This window comes from Rhinoderma darwinii, chromosome 5 (genome assembly GCF_050947455.1).
Source record: "Rhinoderma darwinii isolate aRhiDar2 chromosome 5, aRhiDar2.hap1, whole genome shotgun sequence".
Taxonomy (NCBI): Eukaryota; Metazoa; Chordata; class Amphibia; order Anura; family Rhinodermatidae; genus Rhinoderma; species Rhinoderma darwinii.
This window is the reverse complement of record NC_134691.1, coordinates 220,891,022-220,911,993: the sequence shown is the minus strand read 5'-3', so window position 1 is coordinate 220,911,993 and position 20,972 is coordinate 220,891,022. Positions and strand designations below refer to the sequence as shown.

The window sequence follows — 20,972 nt, the reverse complement described above, 5'->3', positions numbered from 1 at the left end:
AGAGACAAGCTGAAGCTGCATCACATAGGAAACACTAAGGCTCTGCAGTGTGAGTGCAAGAGTTCTATGTCACTGATCTATCACAAGCAGGAGGAAGGGAGAGGACTGTGAAGCTGCATAATGTAGGATACACTGAGACTCTGCAGTGTGAGTACTATCACTAGCAGGAGGCAGAGAGACAGGCTGAAGCTGCATCACACAGGATACAGTAAGACTCAGCACCATTGTTTTGGAGGACAGCAGTTCTACAGTATGTCACCAATCTATCACTAGCAGGAGTTAGGGGGAGTAGAGTGAAGCTGCATCACATAGGTCTCACTAAAACTCTGCAAGTAGGGGACAGATGTTCTATCTCACTGATCTATCACTTGTTGCACTGTGATAGGACTCAGAGCAAGTGCACTTAGATAGAACTCAGAGCAAGGTGATGAGACTCCATCCCCTCTGCAAAGCCAAAGTCATCAGGGGAAATGTAAGTAAGCTGCATTAGAGGAACCATATCAGAGGGGAAGAAGGAACCAAGATGGCAGACAACCTATAAATGGCCCATCATCTAAACAGGTATACACAAGGCATACAAAAGAACCTCTAGATTATTCTTTAATAATAGCCTATGCTGCACTAGGTAGGCAAAAATTGCTGGAGTGCTTTAAATTCCCCTCATATGGCATTGACGCATGCCGAGACCCTGTACGGCTTTACACTAACTCTTGTACTTCTGTATGTTTTATTCACAAGGCACTATATTTTTCCCTAAAAGCAATGGCTCAAGGGCAGAATACCTCCGTAATATAGCATGTGATGATGGAGCATGCAACATTTTTTTTACTTATGTATTCTCACCGAATCCGTTCAAAAATACTACCATTTGCACCCGTATTAAATCAAAGGCACATACAGGTACATTATGGGCCCCTTCAGGCTATTAGCACTGTATTACGGATCCGTACCACACAGATCCATAATAAGATTGTAGGCATGAGGTCTAAGTGTCATTGTAGGTCAGAACATAAAAAAATATTCCTGGAATCGGTAGAAAAACATTGGATGTTGACATGATAGTCTTACATATTAACTAACACTGTTAGGAATGTGGAGGTACATGATGGGCCCACAGCAGGCTATTAACACTGTATTATGGATTCGTATCACACAGATCAGTAATATGAGGCCTAAGTGTCATTGTAGGCTGGAAGATTTAAAAAAAACACTGTTAAAGATGTTATAATTATTGTGGAAGTTTTGTAGAGAGCATAATTCATATTTATGTAAATTTTCAGCCTTGGAGCCACCTTATGTAATAACTAACTGATTGAATATCAATTCCCTAATAAATGTTATTCCGAGAATCATTTTTGACTATTAGTTGGCAAGAACTCTCTACAGCCCTGCAGTTTATTAAAAGGGCCGATGCCAATAATATCTTGTTGCATTAGAGACTTGCTGAAGGTGTGAGCGCTACAGGGATATTTGATATGCATGCAGTTACTTTATTAACTGATTTAGGTTACAGATGACTGGAATAATACAATAGTGAACCATGTCTACACAAGTGTAATTACATGAACATTCCTAGAGTGTTGCAGATACAATAAGTTTCTGAATAGTTTGCTCGGCTTTGAACCGTAAAATTTTTAAAATCTTTCCAAAATTACAAATTGATTTAATATCAGATCACTGGCCTGTGAAATACTGTTATTAGCAACATCAACCTCAAAATCCAAATAACACTACAAGTCTACTGTGAAAAGTGTTCTCATTGTGTCATAAACTGCTCTTAATATTTTTTATCAAATCCAGCACAGATTACATAGTACTCAGCAAAATGACATAATAAGCAAATATACACGAGTGCGGTATCCATCAAACCTGATTGATGCTTTCGGAATTGCATCTGGGCTGTCAATCTGCGGCAATTCGTCTGCTAAAATCTCTTCAGGACTACGAGGATCAGTGGCAATTGCCGGCTTCTGTTTTTCTTTGAGATTCAGCCCACTAATAATGCTATTCCACAAGCTGTTCTGAGACTTGGACCCTAAAACAGACATGAAATATTTGTACAATCTTTAGTTCTTGCATTTTATTTGGAAATGTTCAAGTATTTCTAGTCTTTGACACATTGGGCTCATAGATAAAAATGGAAGCTGGAATCTGAATAATTGCTATGGGTGATTACTTTTCTCTGCGCTCATTTTTATACATGAGGCCATTCACTAGTGTCGCCAGGTACAGTACTTGCATACATAACAAATGCTTACACTGACTGAGGTGCATAACATCTTGAAACTAGTTACGTTATTCTTAAATATCTGTAAGTAAACATAATGTATTTGCAGGAAGAAAAAAGTGGTGAACCATAAACGGCGCTGCTGGTAATAAAGGTAGAAGCAGTTCCAGTGTTTGAAATACAAAAATAAATAATTTATTGCAAAAGACTACACGTTTCAACACTGAACCAGCGTCTTCATCAGGCCAAGTGTGCAGTACCATAAAACAGTCATCTTATATAGTCAATGTGGTCACATGCATAAGAGGTTTGAAAAAAGTCATAGTCAAAGTTCAACTCTGACATCACAAGGGGTCATGGTGATGCAACTGGAGTTCAGAAAAAGAACTTCACTCAATTTAAAATAGACCACAATTTACATTTAAAATGTTAATACTTCAAACAAATAAAAGTGCAAATACACTAAATGAGATCATTAAGTGCCAAGAAGGTACAAAGAGTATACAAAATAAAATGAAAAGTATGCCTAAGATTTGGCACAAGGGCATTGGTGGCCCAGTGGCAGAACTCTCACCTACCATGCTGGAAGCCCAGGCTTGACTCCTGTCCAATGTAACACAGAAAAATGTAGAAATGGTTGACATAATGAAGAAGTTGCTCAAGAAATGGATAAAAATATAAATAAAGCGAAGCTGCATAATTAGAAAACATAATGTGTGAGAGTAACATATAAAACAACATCAAGTACAAAAATTGTAGTGTGATGATGATACCTGATTAGCAAAAAATTATATAAAGATTGAGAAACAATAGTCATCTGACATCAATCAGGTGACGTTTCAATTATATCGTTAAGGCCTTCAGGGTGCAAGCATGCTAGTTTATAGATCCAATAGTTTTCTCACCGTTTTAAGCGAGGGAATCTGTCGGCAGTACCTGGAGGAATTTGTTAGATGGGTGCAATGGATATATTGCCGCATTTACAGTAATGTTTTAGTCCACAATGCCTTAACACACTCTGTTTGAGGTGTCCATTATTCACATTAGAACAGTGCTTATTAATCCTGCAGTGTAAGGGTTGTGTTGTTCTACCAATATATTGGAGATTGAAGGGGCATGTCAATAAGTAGACCACATAGTCGCTCCCACAATTAAGGAATGTTTTGATGTGGAAGAATTCAAGGGTGACAGCAGAAGTGTATGATGTGGTTCTATGTGATATGTACAACAAAAACACCTTGAGTGCCCACAACGAAAAGAACCACAAAGTGAGGGGAACATACTAGGACGATTGGGCTTAGGATCACTTGGGGCAAGAATATTTCTTAGGGTTTGAGATCTTCTATAGGTGATCTTTGGCAGGTCTGGTAAAATGTCTTTCATGTATGGATAATTTTTTAAAATGTACCAGTGTTTACTTCCCATATTAAAAGTCATGATAAAATTGTGGTTGGTTTTTTCAGTGTCAATAGTCCTTACCACTGGTCGTATACAATCCTCTTGGGTTAGGCTAGCAGCTTTCATGTGGGCCCCTTTTATCAAACCACTTGGAAAGTTTTTGTCTTTGAATCGGTTTTTTTAAATATCACATTCTAAATTAAAAAGTTTTGGGTTGGAACAATTTTTTCTAATTCTTCTGAATTGACTGAAAGGAATGTTTCTCAGCCAGGGAGGGTAATGGGCCCTTTTGAAATCCAGGTAACTATTCACGTCAACTGTCTTAAAATGTGTGTTGGTGACCAGATTTCCATTGGTATCCTTGCTGATAATGAGATCTAAAAAGTCAAAAGTGCCTGAAAAGTTATGTGTAAAGTTTAATCCAAATTGGTTACAGTTTAAAAATTCAATGAAGAGGCAGGCCTCGGTCGCATCCCCTTTTCAAATAAAAAATAAATCATCAATGTAGCGTCATGTAGAATAAAATATTATCTTTAAAAAGGTGATTGCCATAAATATGAAGGTCCTCAAAAGCACCCATATAGAGGTTGGCATTGGAGGAAGCGAATCGTGACCCCATAGTGCAACCCCTGATCTGTTTGTAAAATTTATTATCAAAAGTAAAAATATTATGATGTAATATAAATTCAATACAATTGGTTAAAAAGGATACTTGTTTTCCAGGAATGTTCCGATTGGAGTGTAAGTAGAATTCAATGGTCTCTAGGCCTTTGTCATGTGGGATGTTGGTGTATACATCTGCTGTGAGAAAACTGAGGGATGCCAAACTATGTACGGAGTTGAGTATACGCAAGTCTCTAATTAATTGCGTTGAATCCTTTAGATATGACGGTAGTTTTAAGACAAACGGTTGGAGGTGTAGATCTACAAAGTGGGAAAGGTTACAAGTGAGGGATCTTATACCTGCAATTATGGGTGCCCGGGGGGGGGGGGGGGGGGGTTAGTGATTTGTGTACTTTTGGCAAATGATATATAAAAGACATAACTAACAAAAAATTCCTTTCCTTTTTGGTAATGATGTTATCACTAAAGGCCAATTCTATAAGGGATTTGTATGCAATGGTGTATGAAGAAAGGGGGTTAATTTCCAAATTTTCGTAGAACGAGGTGTCTGCTAACAACCTAAGGGATTCATGGATATAATCTGACATATCCTGTAAAACAATCCCCCCACCTTTGTCTGCAGAACGGATAACTATAGCTGAATTGTTCTTCAGGGATTTGATAGCTCTCCTTTCGGAGTGACAGAATGAGAAAGTTTCAAGAGTCGACCCATGTTTGTGTGAGGGGTAACAATTTGATTTGGGACGTACATCTACCGTGATTGGGGTTTTATCTGTTGGTTTGAAGTATTAACATTATAAATTTAAATTGTGGTCTATTTTGAATTGAGTGAAGTTCTTTTTCTGAACTCCTATTTTGCATTGAGTGAAGTTGCATCACCATGATCCCTTGTGATGTCAGAGCTGAATTTTGACCTATGACTTAGCAGTTTTCTCAAACCTCTTATGCATGTGACCACACTGACTATATAAGATGACCGTTTTATGGTACTGCACACTTGGCCTGATGAAGACGCTGGTTCAGCGTTGAAACACGTAGTCTTTTGCAATAAATTATTTATCTTTGTATTTAAAAACACGGGAACTGCTTCTACCGTTATTACCAGCAGCGCCGTTTATGGTCCACCGATTTTTTTCTTCCTCCAAATACTTTACAGCTGTAACCAACTCCAGTTACCGGATGGGACCTGTCTGCAGCGGTCTAATGATATCTATTTCATTATAAGTCTACAACAGTGTTGTGCCAATGCTAGCACAACGCCAAGAGGTGAGCTCAATTGACTTTCGTTCTATTCCATTATTTTTGGTGATCTGCACTATGTGGCACCGTTCGTTTTTTGCTTTCTTTTAAACATAATGTATGTATACTGTATATTTATTTTTTACTAGATTTAATTGTTGCTCACAGTATATAGTTGTACACTAGGGTTAAATGTCTCAGTTTTATCATTTTTGACAGTAATTGGAGTGAAGCTCCATTTCTGGGATGTGTCACAAAATTATATTGTCATTTCCATGAGCTCTTTATAGTATGATTAGCAGGAAGACACAGTTACTCGGAACTCTTCTATAGAGCTATGGGTGCCTCTGTTATTGACATCTTCCTGGACCCTCTGCACCAGCAATGATGAAAGTTGGTCAGTTTGAATTAATTCCACCAGCGACATCAGTGCTGGTGATGTGTGATTTCATGAGGTTTTGGAACATTTTGTAATTCTGGACAACCTTTTTAACAGCAATCTGACTGTGTAGTCTGGACAGCCCCTTATAAAAATTAAAAAAATAGTCTGATTGTGTTGTTAAGACCACCCCTATAAAAACAGTCTGACTGTGTAGTCTGGACTGCCATTTATAAAAAAAAAAAAAAAAAAAAACAATCTGGCTGTGTAGATCACCCCCTATAACAGCAGTCTGGCTCTATAGTCTAGACCACTCCCTATAAAAACACTTTGACTATGTAGTCTGATTGTGTAGGATTTAAACCCAGAAAAGTTTGTGACCCAGGCAACAGCTCTTTTCATAGAGCTATCTGGGATGTTGGACACCTCCACTGCTGAATCTATTGTCCTGGTTCTCTTGATTCTTGCTTTTTGAGATTCCTTGCCTTAATTACCTAATTAGTCTGACCCTTTTGGCCTCCTATATTAGCCTGGTCAGTGCACTTCCTCCATGCCAGACTACTGAGCTTCCTGCCTCTACTCTAGTTCCTTGATGCCTTACTCTACAGAAAACTGCTGCTTGGTATACCAAACTGTGATTGTTTCCTGACCACATCTCTGCCTTACCCTCTGTCCATATTGTATCAGTCACTGGACAAAACTGCTTCCAGACCTTGACACTAGCTGTGTAGTCTGTAGTACCCCTAAAACAGCAGTCTGGCTGTGTAGTTTAATCAAACCCCTATAACACCAGTCTGGCTTTGTTGTCTGGACCACCGCTTATCTAGCTAAGTAGTCTGGAAAACCCCTATAACAGCAGGCTGGCTGCATAGTCTGGACCTCTCCCTAGAGCAGCAGTCTACCTTTCCATATATTCAGTAGGTTAATAAGAAGAAAGGGAGCTAATTCAGATGAACGATTGGCTGCAGCAGTCACATGGGACAAAACTACATCATCTCACCTGTCGGCCTCCTGATAGGACGTAGTTTTCTCCCATGTGACCGCTGCGCTCTGTGATTGGCTGTAGCGATCACATTGGACAAAACAACATCATCTCAGGAGACTAGCAGGAATGCATCGCTACGGAAGATCAGTGGTGGGGGTGAGTATGGTATTTTTTTTATTTTAGGGGTGTAATTGCAAGTGCCTCAATTACCTTGTTTGACTCCCTGATGTCTTCTAGGACTGTATCCTACTTGGATACAGACCTAGAAGAGATCGGGAGTCTGACAAGGAAATCGGGAACTTACGATTCCACCCTTAAATTTAAAAAAATAGCATACTCACCACGTTTTCACGTATGGTTGCCTAGAGACACTTAAGAAATGAAAACAGAAAGTAGAGCCAGAGCAGTGTGGTCCTAGATTAAAACATGGTCAAAAGCCAAAAATACATATAAGAAATATCTTACAATGCTCTTTATATTATAAGCAATATAAATAGGTATTCCTACATTTGGTCCATCTTTATAGAAAGACGGCTAGAACTCCCACAGATATCAAATTTCAACTGACTCAAAAAAAAGTAGGAGCATATAGACAATGAATAACTTCAATTAGAATTAAAACATAATATATTTTATTGGGAAATAATTTAAAAAAGCAAGGTGAAACATACAATGAGAAAAAAAGATTCAATCAACAGAATTCATACAACGCTATCCAATATCTACTGCCTGTTGTTTCCAAAGTCTTTTATTATATATAATATATTCAGAATCTCATTTGTGTACCATTAAGGAATAGACCCATGGTAAAGTTAAACTATTAGTACTAGACAAGATACATTCACAAAAATACAGAATAATATTGCATAAATCCGCAGAGGTATTATGCATAAGTATCAGTAAGGCTATGTTCACACAGAGTTTTTTGCAGGTGGACTTTCTGCCTCAAAATTCCTATTTGGATGCTGGTGGGAAAAAGACGCCTCCGCCTCCCATGGAAATCAATGGGAGGCATTTTAGGGGCGCGGTTGCCGCGTCAAAAAACTCAGTGTGAATATAGCCTTAATGCTATGTTGACACTGAGTTTTTTGCAGGCGGAATTTTCCTCTCCATGCACGCCGATTTTCGCTGCGTTTTTCGCTCACGGCCATTGAGCGCCGCGGGCATAAAACGCCGCGCAATACGCTTTCTCTGCATCCCATTGAAGTCAATGGGAGGTCAGAGGCGGAAACGCCCGAAGATAGGGCATGTCGCTTCTTTCAACGGGAGGCATTTTCGGGCCATTTTTGACAAGTTTTTTGGCGCGGTTTCCGCGTCAAAAAACTTGGCAAAAAACTCTGTGTGAACATAGCCTAACTGACTTATATTATGTCCTTGTAAATAGTAATAAAGATGTTATAATAGCATTTCACACACAGACAACAAAGCAGCTTTACTTCGATGACACAATGGGCACAAAGTTAGTGGAGTGACTAGTTTGTATGACCGCCTCGACGCGAGTTTCGTCGTAGTTCTCCTCAGGAGGCGTGGTTGGAGAGTGTTTAGGACGCCTTTAAATAGGATGGGTTGGCCAACGGAGTAATGATTTAAAACAACAATCGATGGATGAACCAGACTGATAGGGCTAAAGAATACAGAAACTAATAAGCTACGACCTATGCAAAAAGTCAAATGGTCATCACCATGTATGTTTTCCGCCAGCTATGCCAAACATCCGATGGAAATAACGACGGAAATTATGCATGAAAGCCTATGTGTTTAGGTTTGTGCACTGCGCATGCTCTATGTACCGTGGACCGTGTTGGAGGTGGCAAGAATTGATGAAGCATCAATATGTTCGTGCTTGCGCAACTAGGTGTGCCTTCAATATCGTAAGCCATGTTGGAGGTGGCTTAGATTTAGAGAAAAGATGGAGTAGAGAATAAAGTATATTTTAACTGTAATGGCAGGGGTATATGTATATTTTAGAAAGAGAATAAGAATAATAAGGAATAACAATAGAAATAAAATAGATAAAAAAGAAAGAAACTAGGAGAAAGAGGACCGTGATTGTACAACATCAGTCAGAGTTAACCCCCTCAGAATAAAAATTGGGAAAATCGGACCCTGAGATGGGGCGTGCACGGGATATTATCCAACCCGGACTGTCCGGATCAGCGTGAGGTGGTATGGACATCCCGCAAACATACCCATCTACATATTTCTTTACTAAAATAAGGGGGATGTGTGGAAAATAAATAGATAGATACCATACAGTGATGGTAATGTGGTACGAGAACTAGGTAAAAACAGAGTGAATGAATAGTGAAGAATACATATATGTATCAAATAAACAATATTGTGTATTATGAGCTAAATGTCGCTATAAATCATAATAATGTAAACCTGTGCAAGTAATTAAAAAACTGATTTCATATTTTTAACACACAAAAAGTTATTAATTTAAATCACGTATACAGTATAATTGGTGCATAAATTGCAGACGTGGCGAAATAGACGTAATACAAAAATAGACTTAAAATTACGTGTACAATATATTGAGTGCTTAAAGGTGAAAACTGACAAAATAAACTTCATACAAAACAAGCTTAATATATAGTTAGACTTCACATATAGACTTATATATAAATTATTAAGCCAAAAAAAGAATACCTATAAATTCAAGGTCATATATCAATGAATAAAGTTGCATATATGGGACCCTTTCATTATGGCCATGTGGAGCTAAGCTACCCAATTTATAAATCCACCGGCTTTCTAATTGGGCCAATTTAAATCTAAAATGGCTTTTCTGCAGTCATTTGACCTTTCTGGGGGTATTTTCAGTGGGTTGGGGGCAATTCAGGACATTCTTAAGGTTTGTTTTTTTCTCGGACGTGAAAAACGGATGGCACATGGATGCCATCCAGACGGAAAATACTGACAAACTGAAGATAATCTCAGAAAAAACTGATGCAAACTGATGTAAAATCGTTTGTTTTTCATTAACTTAACTCGGACGATTTTAATAACGCTCAAATGAATAAGCCCTAAGGCTGGGTTCACACGACCTATTTTCAGACGTAAACTAGGTGTATTATGCCTCGTTTTACGTCTGAAAATAGGGCTCCAATACGTCGGCAAACATCTGCCCATTCATTTGAATGGGTTTGCCGACATACTGTGCAGACGACCTGTCATTTGCGCGTCGTCGTTTGACAGCTGTCAAACGACGACGCGTAAAAATACAGCCTCGTCAAAAGAAGTGCAGGGCACTTCTTTGGACGTTTTTGGAGCCGTTTTCTCATAGACTCCAATGAAAATAGCTCCAAAAACGGACGTAAAAACCGCAGCGAAAACGGCGCAAAAAACGCTGCGAAAAATGCGAGTTGCTCAAAAAACGTCTGAAAATCAGAGGCTGTTTTCCCTTGAAAACAGCTCCGTATTTTCAGACGTTTTTGGTCACTACGTGTGCACATACCCTAAAAATACAGCCTCGTCAAAAGAAGTGCAGGACACTTCTTTGGACGTTTTTGGAGCTGTTTTCTCATAGACTCCAATGAAAACAGCTCCAAAAACGGACGTAAAAAACGCAGCGAAAACGCCGCGAAAAACGCAAGTTGCTCAAAAAACGTCTGAAAATCAGGGGCTGTTTTCCCTTGAAAACAGCTCTGCATTTTCAGACATTTTTGGTCACTACGTGTGAACATACCCTAAGGCTGGGTTCACACGTGGCGGAATTTCACTTAAATTCCGCTGCGGACACTCCGCAGCGTTAATCCGCAGCGGAGCCGTTTGTCCATTGACTTACACTTTAATTTAGCAGTGTTCGTTTAGACGAGGCGTAAAATTCCGCTGCGGAGCATAGGCTGCGGAGCGGAATTTGGTGTCCGCAGCATGCTCTGTCTGTTGCGGAGCAGTGGCGGACTCATGGCGGAATTTCTCCATTGACTTCAATGGAGATTCTAATTTCCGCAATGAAGTCCGCAGCTGTCATGCACATGTTATGTGTGCTGCGGATCCGTCTTGCTTTTTTAACTTGACATTTCTTCATTCTGGCTGGACCTATGTATTTCTAGGTCTACAGCCAGACTGAGGAAGTCAATGGGGCTCCCGTAATGACGGGAGCGTTGCTAGGAGACGTCAGTAAATAGTCACTGTCCAGGGTGCTGAAAGAGTTAAGCGATCGGCAGTAACTGTTTCTGCACCCTGGACAGTGACTACCGATCCCAATATACATCTATCTGTAAAAAAAAATGAAGTTCATACTTACCGAGAACTCCCTGCTTCTGTCTCCAGTCCGGCCTCCCAGGATGACGTTTCAGTCTAAGTGATGGCTGCAGCCAATCACAGGCTAATAACAGGCTGCAGCGGTCACATGGACTGCCGCGTCATCCAGGGAGATCGGGCTGGATGCCGAAGGAGGGACGCGTCACCAAGACAACGGGCGGTAAGTATGAATTTCTTTGACTTTCACAAGGGAAAGTGCTGTCCCTTCTCTCTATCCTGCACTGATAGGGAGAAGGGAAGTACTTTTACCGCAGTCCGCAGCAGCTAGTCCGCATCAATTTACTGCACATTTTGTGCAGATCCGCAGCAGAATCTGCAACGCAGATTCTGTGCGGCATTGATGCGGACAGTTGCGGAGGAAATCCGCCACGTGTGGTCATGCCCTAAGGCTGGGTTCACACGACCACATTAACGTCCGTAATGGACAGACGTATTTCGGCCGTAAGTCCCAGACCGAACTCAGTGCAGGGTGCTGGGCTCCTAGCATCATAGTTATGTACGATGCTAGGAGTCCCTTGCCTCGCTGCAGGACAACTGTCCCGTACTGTAATCATGTTTTCAGTACGGGACAGTAGTTCCACGGAGAGGCAGGGACTCCTAGCATCGTACATAACTATGATGCTAGGAGCCCGGCTCCCTGCACTGAGTTCGGTCCGGTACTTGCAGCCGAAATACGTCCGTCCATTACGGACGTTAATGTGGTCGTGTGAACCCAGCCTGAAGTTTTTTTCTGTCTCTCTGTTTCCTTATTAGGGTATGTTCACACGGCCTATTTACGGACGTAATTCGGGCGTTTTTGCCCCGAATTACGTCCGAAAAAAGCGCCTCAATAGCACTGACAAACATCTGCCCATTGAAAGCAATGGGCAGACGTTTGTCTGTTCACACGAGGCGTATATTTACGCGCCGCTGTCAAAAGACGGCGCGTAAATAGACGCCCGCGTCAGAGAAGTGACCTGTCACTTCTTTGGCCGTAAATAGAGCCGTTATTCATTGACTCCAATGAATAGCAGCGCTAATTGCGGCCGTAATTGACGCGGCGTTCAAGCGCCTGCACATGCCGTTACGGCTGAAATTACGGGGATGTTTTCAGGCTGAAACATCCCCGTAATTTCAGCCGTTACGGACGCCCTCGTGTGAACATACCCTTAAAAGGTATTGTTCAGGATTAGAAAAATAAGGTCTGCTTTTTTCAGAAAATAACACCACACCTGTCCATGAGTTTTTTCTGTAACAGCAGCTAACTTACATTTTACAGGATAACATATTTCATTAATTCATAAAGTTCAAAACATGAAGACTATAGGAAATTGTGGTGTTATAGAACATTATGATAACAGTGGCTAGCTTCACTCCTCTATATATCAGTGATGTTTATGATTTCCTTCTTCTTCCTAAAGTCTTGTACTGCCACCTAGTGATTGCTTTTGCTAAATACTTTACAAAGTAAAAACATTTAACTTATTAGGCCTAGTTCACACAGTGCAGACTTGCAACAGATTTTGCATGTATTTTTTAAGCCCAAACCAGGAATGGAACCTAAACAGAAGAAATATATGAAGAAATGCCTTATAGGTCTGCTTTTCTGGATCCAATTCTAGTTTTGGCTTACAAAATGCATTCAAAATCTGCACTGTGGGAACAAGGCCTCAAACTACACTAAACTTTTATGTTGTGCCAAACTAAAATCTATACGATACATCCTCCTTAATGATCAGGTTATATTTCCTTTTAAAAATGTATATAGTTTATAAAATGTACTATTTTACATACTGAAGATTATATAGAGAGAGCTGTTTAATGTAAACTCCCGCACCACATTACTTATCCCATTTGTTTTCAGTACATTTGCTTGCAATGGGTTTTATGGTGTTCTGTTCCGACGAGCCTTAATTTTCCGCATCGCTGTCAAAATACGGCACGGAAAATGACAGCTCGTCAAAAGAAGTGCAGGACACTTCTTGGGACGTTTTTGGAGGCGATTTTCATTGACTCCATTAAAAAACAGCTCCAAAAATGCCGTAAAATACGCCGCGAAAAACGTGAGTTGCTACAAAAACGTCTGAAAATCAGGAGCTGTTTTCGCCTGAAAACAGCTCCGTATTTTCAGAAGTATTTTGCGAAGCCGTGTGAACATACCCTAAGGCCGGATTCACACGAGCGTGTGCGTTTTGCACGCGCAAAAAATGCAGCGTTTTGCGTGCGTTGCAGTTCCGTGTGTCATCAGTCAATGGTGCGTGGCTGTGTGATTTTAACACATATGCCATCCTTATGACACGCGGTTTTGCTGTTTAGAAAAAGAAATGAAGGAAGTGCTTTTATTTTTTCTTTCATTTCTTTACCTACTGTTGCGTGAATCACACGCGACACACGGAAGTGTTTCCGTGTGCCGTGCACGATTTTCACGCACCCATTGACTTCAATGGGTGCGTGATGCGCGAAAAACAGCCAAGTATAGGACATGTCGTGAGTTTTACGCAGCCGACATACGCTGCGTGAAAATCACGGACTATCTGAACGGCCCCATTGACTAACATATATCCGGACGTAAAACACGTTTGTGTCAATAAGGCCTAAAAGTGATGACGCTCTGACACGGCCCCAAGTGACAGAGCTCTTGCTTCATGTGCTGTTCGTGAACATGACCGCAAGGGGCTGTCACATTGACTATTGCTTGAGTCCCGAGCAGAGCATCAGCTAGCGCTTTGCTCGGGACTCCAGCACTGCTTCCAACGTCCATATTTGGTCAATTCAGGGGTTTCCTATCGTTGGAGTCCCCGAGCAGAGCATCAGCTGATGCTCTGCCTGGTGACTCCACAATTTCTGCCCACGTCACTGTCTATATATGGACAATGACGTTGGCAGAGCAGTACTGTGGTCCCGGAGCAGAGCATCAGCTGAGCTCTGCTTGGCGACTCCCAAACTTCTGCCTACATCATTGTAACTGTCCATATATGGACAATGACATCGGCAGAGTAATACTGGAATCCTCAAGTAAACCGTCAGCTGATGCTTGGCCTGGGGACTTCACCATTCTGCCCCCGTCACTGTCCATATATGCACTGCTCTGGGACTCCAGTACTGTTGCCGACGTCACTGTCTATATATGAACAGTGCAGTGAGGTGGACAGAAGTCCTGGAGTCCCCGAGCAAAGTATCAGCTGATGCTCTGCTCAGGGACTCCAGCGATAGGAAACCCCTGAATTGACCAAATATGGACATCAGGAGCAGTGCTGGAGTCCCGAGCAAAGCGCTAGCTGATGCTCTGCTCGGGACTCAAGCAATAGGCAATGTGAGAGCCCCTTGCGGTCATGTTCAGGAACAGCACATGAAGCAAGAGCTCAGTCACGTGGGGCCGTGTTACAGCTGACATTCACCTGTAACGGCAGGAACCGGAGCTAGCTCCGATCCCTGCCATTAACCCCTTCGATGCAGCAATCGAAAGCGATCGCTGCATCTTAGCGGTTGCTAGCAGATCGCCAGCCCTGACAGGCAATCCGGACTGGTGACTGCTGCTATGGCAACAGGAGACACAATGGCCTCCTGCTCTGCGATTACAGAAACCGATTAGGCCCAGACGGGAGGCGAAGCCTATTCGGCTTGTTGTCAATGAATAACTGACAGATCTAATACTTTGCACTACGTAGGTAGTGCAATGTATTAGAAAAAAAACATCAGACAGTTGGACCTTCAAGTCCCCTAGTGGGACTTGAAAAAAAGTGTAAAAAGTGTAAAAAAAAGTATAAAAAAGTGAACAAAATAAAAGTTTGAAAACAATAAAAGTTTCAAGTAATAAAATAAAACACAATCGCCCTTTTTCTCTTATCAAGTCCCTTATTATTGAAAAAAATAATAAACCATACGTATTTGGTATCGCAGCGACCGTAACGACCTGAGGTATCAAAATATTATATTACTTATTGCACGCGGTTAACAGCGTAAAAAAAAAAACGTAAAAAAACTATACCAGAGTTTCTGTTTTTTGGTCACTTTGCCCTACAAATATTGGAATAAAAAGTGATCAAAAAGTCGCACGTATCCAAAAATGGTACCTATAAAAACTATAGCTCGTCTCGCAAATAATAAGCCCTCATACAGCTCCATCGACAAAAAGTTAAAAAGTTATGGTTCTCACAACTTGGCGACAGAAAAGATACATTCTTTTTACAAAAGTAATTTTATTGTGCAAAAAGTTGTAAAACATAAAAAAGTTCTACAAATTAGGTATCGCCGGAATCGTACTCACCCGCAGAATAAAGTTAACATGTAATTTATAATGCATGGTGAACGCTGTATAAAAAAAACCTAAAAAAAATAGGATAAAAGGTGATCAAATAGTCACATGTACCCCAAAATGGTACCAATAATAACTACAGCTCGTCCCGCAAAAAAAAACATACCACTACGTCTATGAAAAAATAAAATTAGTTATGGCTCCAATAAGTCAGGAAATAAAAAAATATGCAGTTGTGCCGGCCCGAGGGGAACATTTCTTCTGTTTCAAGAGGCGATTTATCAAGGACCTAAAATTAGGAAACCAGGAAGGTGAGGGCCCAAACATATCCGCTGGAAGCGACGGAGCGCGTATTATACCAGGAGAACACTTTCCCAGCAAAATTCCCCAAACTGCAAAGGTGCGGAGTGTGGACCAAAAGAGGCATAAGAAAGGACGCCATATATCAGTGCGACACCCGCCTGTGCAGAAAGGATTGCTTCACAGTGTATCACACATCTATGGATCATTTTATTGTTTTTTTACCCCATTATTATACCACCTGACTATGCCCCTGATGTACTCTGCCCAGCTTACATGTACCTCCACATTATAAATGGAAACACCAGCAATACTCAAACAAATCTACTACCAAGCAAAATCCGCTCTTCAAAAGCCAAATGGCGCTCCCTCCGCTCTGAACCCTACAGTGTGCCCAAACAGCAGTTTCCTTCCACATATATGGCATCGTCATACCCGGGAGAACCCTTTTAACAATTTTTGTGGTGTGTGTCTCCAGTAGCATAAGCTGGGCATGACATATTTTCTAAATGCTGTTTTGAATACTTTGAGGGGTGAAGTTTTTAAAATGGGGTGACTTTTTGTTGGTTTCTAATATATAAGACCCTCAAAGCCACTTCACAACTGAACTGGCTCCTGTAAAAATAGCCTTTTGAAATTTTCTTGAAAATGTGAGAAATTGCTGCTAAAGTTCAAAGCCTTGTAACGTCCTAAAAAAATAAAAGGATGTTCAAAAACTATGCCAATCTAAAGTAGACATATGGGGGATGTTAGTTAGCAACAATTTTATGTGTTATAACTGCCTGTCTTACAAGCAGATACATTTAAGTTGAGAAAAATGCTCATTTTTGCAATTTTTCGCGAAATTTTGGTGTTTTTCACAATTAAATATTGAACATATCGAGCAAATTTTGCCAGTAACATAAAGTCCAATGTGTCACGAGAAAACAATCTCAGAATCGCTTGGATAGGTGAAAGCATTCCGACGTTATTACCACATAAAGTGAAACATGTCAGATTTGAAAAATGAGGCTCTGTCAGGAAGGTCAAAAGTGGCTAAAGAGGGAAGGGGTTAATATCTATCACCTCTTGACATGTCTGTTTTAATAAATTATTGTATTCCCCATGAAATAAAAATTCTGGTACGTGACTTATGTTTTTATTTTTGACTTTCTTCTCGAACAATAGGGGTAAAACATATATGGGAAATTTATTAAGACTTGCACCTCATACTCCAGTCTTAATTAACAAAAAAGTTGGAGTAAACGCTGACACATTTATTTAGAGGCAAATTCCTCTTAATAAATGTGTTGCATCTTTTGGCGTGCCCGTGCGCCACCAGTGACGTGTCTACCCGGAAAATAATTGAAGATCAACACAGAGGCCAGAGGGTGACGTCACCCGTCTAGTACCCCGTGGCAGCATCTGGAAACGGGGCCAATTTAGAAAATGTAAGTATATTACAAATGTATTTACATTAATTAATTTCAAGCATTAACACATAGTCGTTTTAACTTGGAAAACCCCTTTAAGGTCAAAACTATGCTGTGTCCTTAAGGGGTTAAATAGTTAAATAAAGGAAATAAATTAAAAAAATGAGTCTTACTGCTCCTCTTCCCCACTCCCTCTACAGGCTCCGGGCCCATTTTTCAAATCTAACATTTGTCACTTTATGTGGTAATAACTCTGGAATGCTTCTACCTATCCAAGCGATTCTGCAATTGTTATCTTGTGAGACATTGGGCTTTATGTTAGTTGTAAAATTTGGTCGATATATTCAATGTTTATTTGTGAAAACAAGCAAAATTTAGAGAAAGTTTGAAAAAAATAGAATTTTTTGGAATTTAAATGTATTTGCTTGTAAGACAGATAGTAATACCACACAAAATAGTTACTGGTTCACATTTCCCATATGTTTACTATATGTTGGCATCATTTTCTGAACATTCTTTTATTTTTCTAGTATTTTACAAGGCTTAGAACATAAGCAGCAATTTCTCAGATTTTGAAGAAAATTTAAATTTTTTTAGGTACCATTTCAGTTCTGAAGTGGCTTTGAGCATCTTCTATATTATAAACCCCCATAAACACCCCATTTTACAAACTAGAACCCTCAAAGTATTCAAAACAGCATTTAGAAAGTTTCTTAACCCTTTAGGCGTTTCACAATTTAAAGCAAAAAAGGTGAAAATTAAAAATTTCTTTTTTTTGTCAGAAAATCATTTAAAAAAAAAAAAAATCTGTGAAAGAGAAGGTTTTACCAGAGAAATACAACTCGATATGTATTGCCCAGATTCTGCAGTTTTTAGAAATATCCCACATGTGGCCCTAGTGTACTTATGGACTGAAGCACCGCCCTCCGAAGCAAAGGAGCACCTAGAGGATTTTGAGGCCTACTTTTTATTAGGTACCATGTCCGGTTTGAAGTGGTCTTGAGGTGCCAAAACAGTGGAAATCCCCCAAAAGTGATCCTATTTGGCAAACTACACCCCTCAATGAACTTATTGAGGGGTATAGTGGGCATTAAGACACCACAGGTTTTTTGCTGCATTTTGTGGAATTAGGCTGTGCAATTGATAATCAAATTTTTCCGATAAAAGGTACAAATTTTTATTTTTCACAAGGAATAAAGGAGAAAAAGCACCCCAACATTTGTAAAGCAATTTCTCCCAATTACGGCAATAGCCCATATGTGGTCATAAACTGCTGGTTGGACAAATGGCAGGGCTCAGAAAGGCAGGAGTGCTATTTAGCATGTAGATTTTGTTGGATTGGTTTCTGGGCGTGTGTCACATTTGCAGAGCTTCTGAGGTACCAATACAGGGAAAACCCCTTAAAAGTGACCCGATTTTGGAAACTAGACCCCTTGAGGAATTTATTGCAGTTTTCATGGGGTGCATGCGGCTTTTTGATCAGTTTTTATTCTATTTTTTTAGGAGGCTTGGTGACTAAAAAATAGCAATTCTACTAATGTTTTTTATTCCTTTTTTTTATAGAGTGTTTAGCATGCGGCATATATGACATATGCACTTTATTCTGCGGGGCGATACGATTACGGCGATACCATATGTTTATAGTTTTTATATGTCTTATGGCGTTTGCACAATAAAACACTTTTTATAAAAACTCATTTACTTTTTGTGTAAACATATTCTAATAGCCATAACCATTTTTTGGATGGTGAAGAGACTAATATGGTTTATTATTATTTTCTTTTATGGCGTTCACGGCGCTAGATAAATAACTAAATACTTTTGTAGTTCAGGCAGTTACGGGCGCGGCAATACCAATTATGAATAGTTTATTTATTTTTATTTTTTAATAATAAAGGACTGATAAGGGAAAAAGGGGGATTGTCTCGACACTGATTGCCGCCCTAGACTTGGGATGTGATGTCCAATTTTACTTGCAGTACATTGTTTCAATCAGACGATCCGTCCGTGCAGAGGTTCACCACTGCGCACCTCTTGCTCTTGTTCCCGTTCGTTGTTGTTGTTCTTCCAACTTCTGGGACAATACAACATTGAACAGTGCTGACATCTTGGTCTAGGCCCGTAGCAATCTGCCGGAGTGATAAACCATGGTTTCTCAGTTCAAGGATTCTCTCCCTCTCAGTTTGCGACAAGTGGCGATAACTGGCACGTCGACAAACAGGAGGCATCGCACAATCATCCCACACCAATTGATTTTTGAGATTTTATGTGGCTAAAAAACGTTGCTTTCAGTTTGGCTTTTATGCCCCTCTCACATGCCATAGATTGGAGCTAATCGACACCTGCTACTTAGCAACACCTGCTACTTTTTCAATTTGCATAATCTAATAAAAAATATAATTGCAAATATAAAAAAGATTGCAGCACCCCAGGAATCTGCATACTTGTGATGTGATTTATTGATCCATGTAGATAAATACAACGTTTCATCCCTCTCTTGAGAAAGTCTCTATGGGAGGGATAAAATGTGGTTATCTATATGAGTGAATAAATCACATCACATGTATTGGAAATTCCTAGAGTGCATATATATATATATATACACATACACAGTCAACTCACGTTATTATGACCACCTCCTACTTTCGACGTCGGCAGCCGCGTAGCCCATGAAGGAAGTAATGTGTCGTGGGTTGGCTTGGTGGGTATATAAGGCGTGCGATAGGATGCCTGAACACATATCACTCGTTGTTGCCATAGGTAAAAGGGCCGATTTATCAGAGTTGCAAAAAGGGATGATTATTGGCTTTCGGGCCAAGGGTGACAGTATTTCTCAAACAGCGCAGTTTGTGAACTGTTCGTGTGCTGATGTGGTGAAAGTATATTGTGAGTGGACACATGGCACCAATGGGAATATCCGACGTGGAAACTGCGGAGAACTATGTGCCATTGATGTGAGAGGTGAACGTCGGCTACGAAGGTGCACGAGGGCCGAACGGCACGGTACAGTGGAGCAGCTCACTGTGAAAATCAACCAGGGTGCTACCAGACGTGTGTCTAAAACAACAGTTCAGCGAACTCTACTGCGTATGGGGCTCCGAAGCAGACGGATGGTCACTGTTCCAATGCTAACAAAGGTGCATTGGAAAAAAAGGCTTCAATTTGCACGGCAGTTTCAGAATTGTACCACCGATGATTGGCAAAGGGTTGCCTTCTCCGGTGCGTCACGTTTTCTGCTTCATCGAACGGATGGACGTTGGCGTGTCAGGCGAGAAACTTTTGAGAGCAAACACCCTGCAACCACATCATTGCAGATCACGTCCACCCATACATGCTGTTTGTGTCTTATATGGGGCAGATGGAATGTTCCAGCAAGAAAATGCAACATGTCACAAGATTAGAAATGTCCGACAGTGGTTGGAAGAGCACGACCAAGACTTCAAAGTACTTCCCTGGCCCCCTAATTTGCCAGACTTGAACCCTATTGAGCATCTGTGGGACCACCTCCATCGTCTTGTTCGCCCTATGGATAATCCCTCACGCACAGGGCCAGCACCTGCCAAGAGGCGAGGTGAGCTTCTGGCCTCAGGCGGCCGGGTACAGCATTTGTACAGAAGCTAAGAACTGTCGTCCAACTCCCATGTAATAGCTGTTGTCCGTGCTGCTATCTTACTAAAACTCCCTGTGTTACTTTAAAATCTCCCCCTCCAGCCCTCCCTTCTCTACTCTTCACACAACCTATCCTCCTGCTGCTGCTATTACCAGTCGGGACGTGAGGGAACGGGAGGGGAGACAGAGGGCACTGTGTCGGGCTGTGAGCAGGAGAAATGCTGGAGTGAAGGCTCTCACCCAACCAAGCTGCTAAACTCCCTTCCCAAATATGATACATAAAAAGTAAGTGCATG

The 20,972-nt window shown here is 40.7% G+C and overlaps 1 protein-coding gene across 3 annotated transcripts in view; it reads right to left on the bottom strand.

Moving 5' to 3' along the window:
- Nucleotides 1-20,972, bottom strand: part of PDE1C (phosphodiesterase 1C) — an 851,320-nt gene that overhangs the window by 639,691 nt on the left and 190,657 nt on the right. For all 3 annotated transcript variants that reach the window (XM_075826958.1, XM_075826955.1, XM_075826954.1), the window contains exon 3: nucleotides 1,870-2,035. In XM_075826958.1, the coding sequence (XP_075683073.1) occupies nucleotides 1,870-2,035 (166 nt within the window). The remainder of the gene's footprint in view (nucleotides 1-1,869; nucleotides 2,036-20,972) is intronic.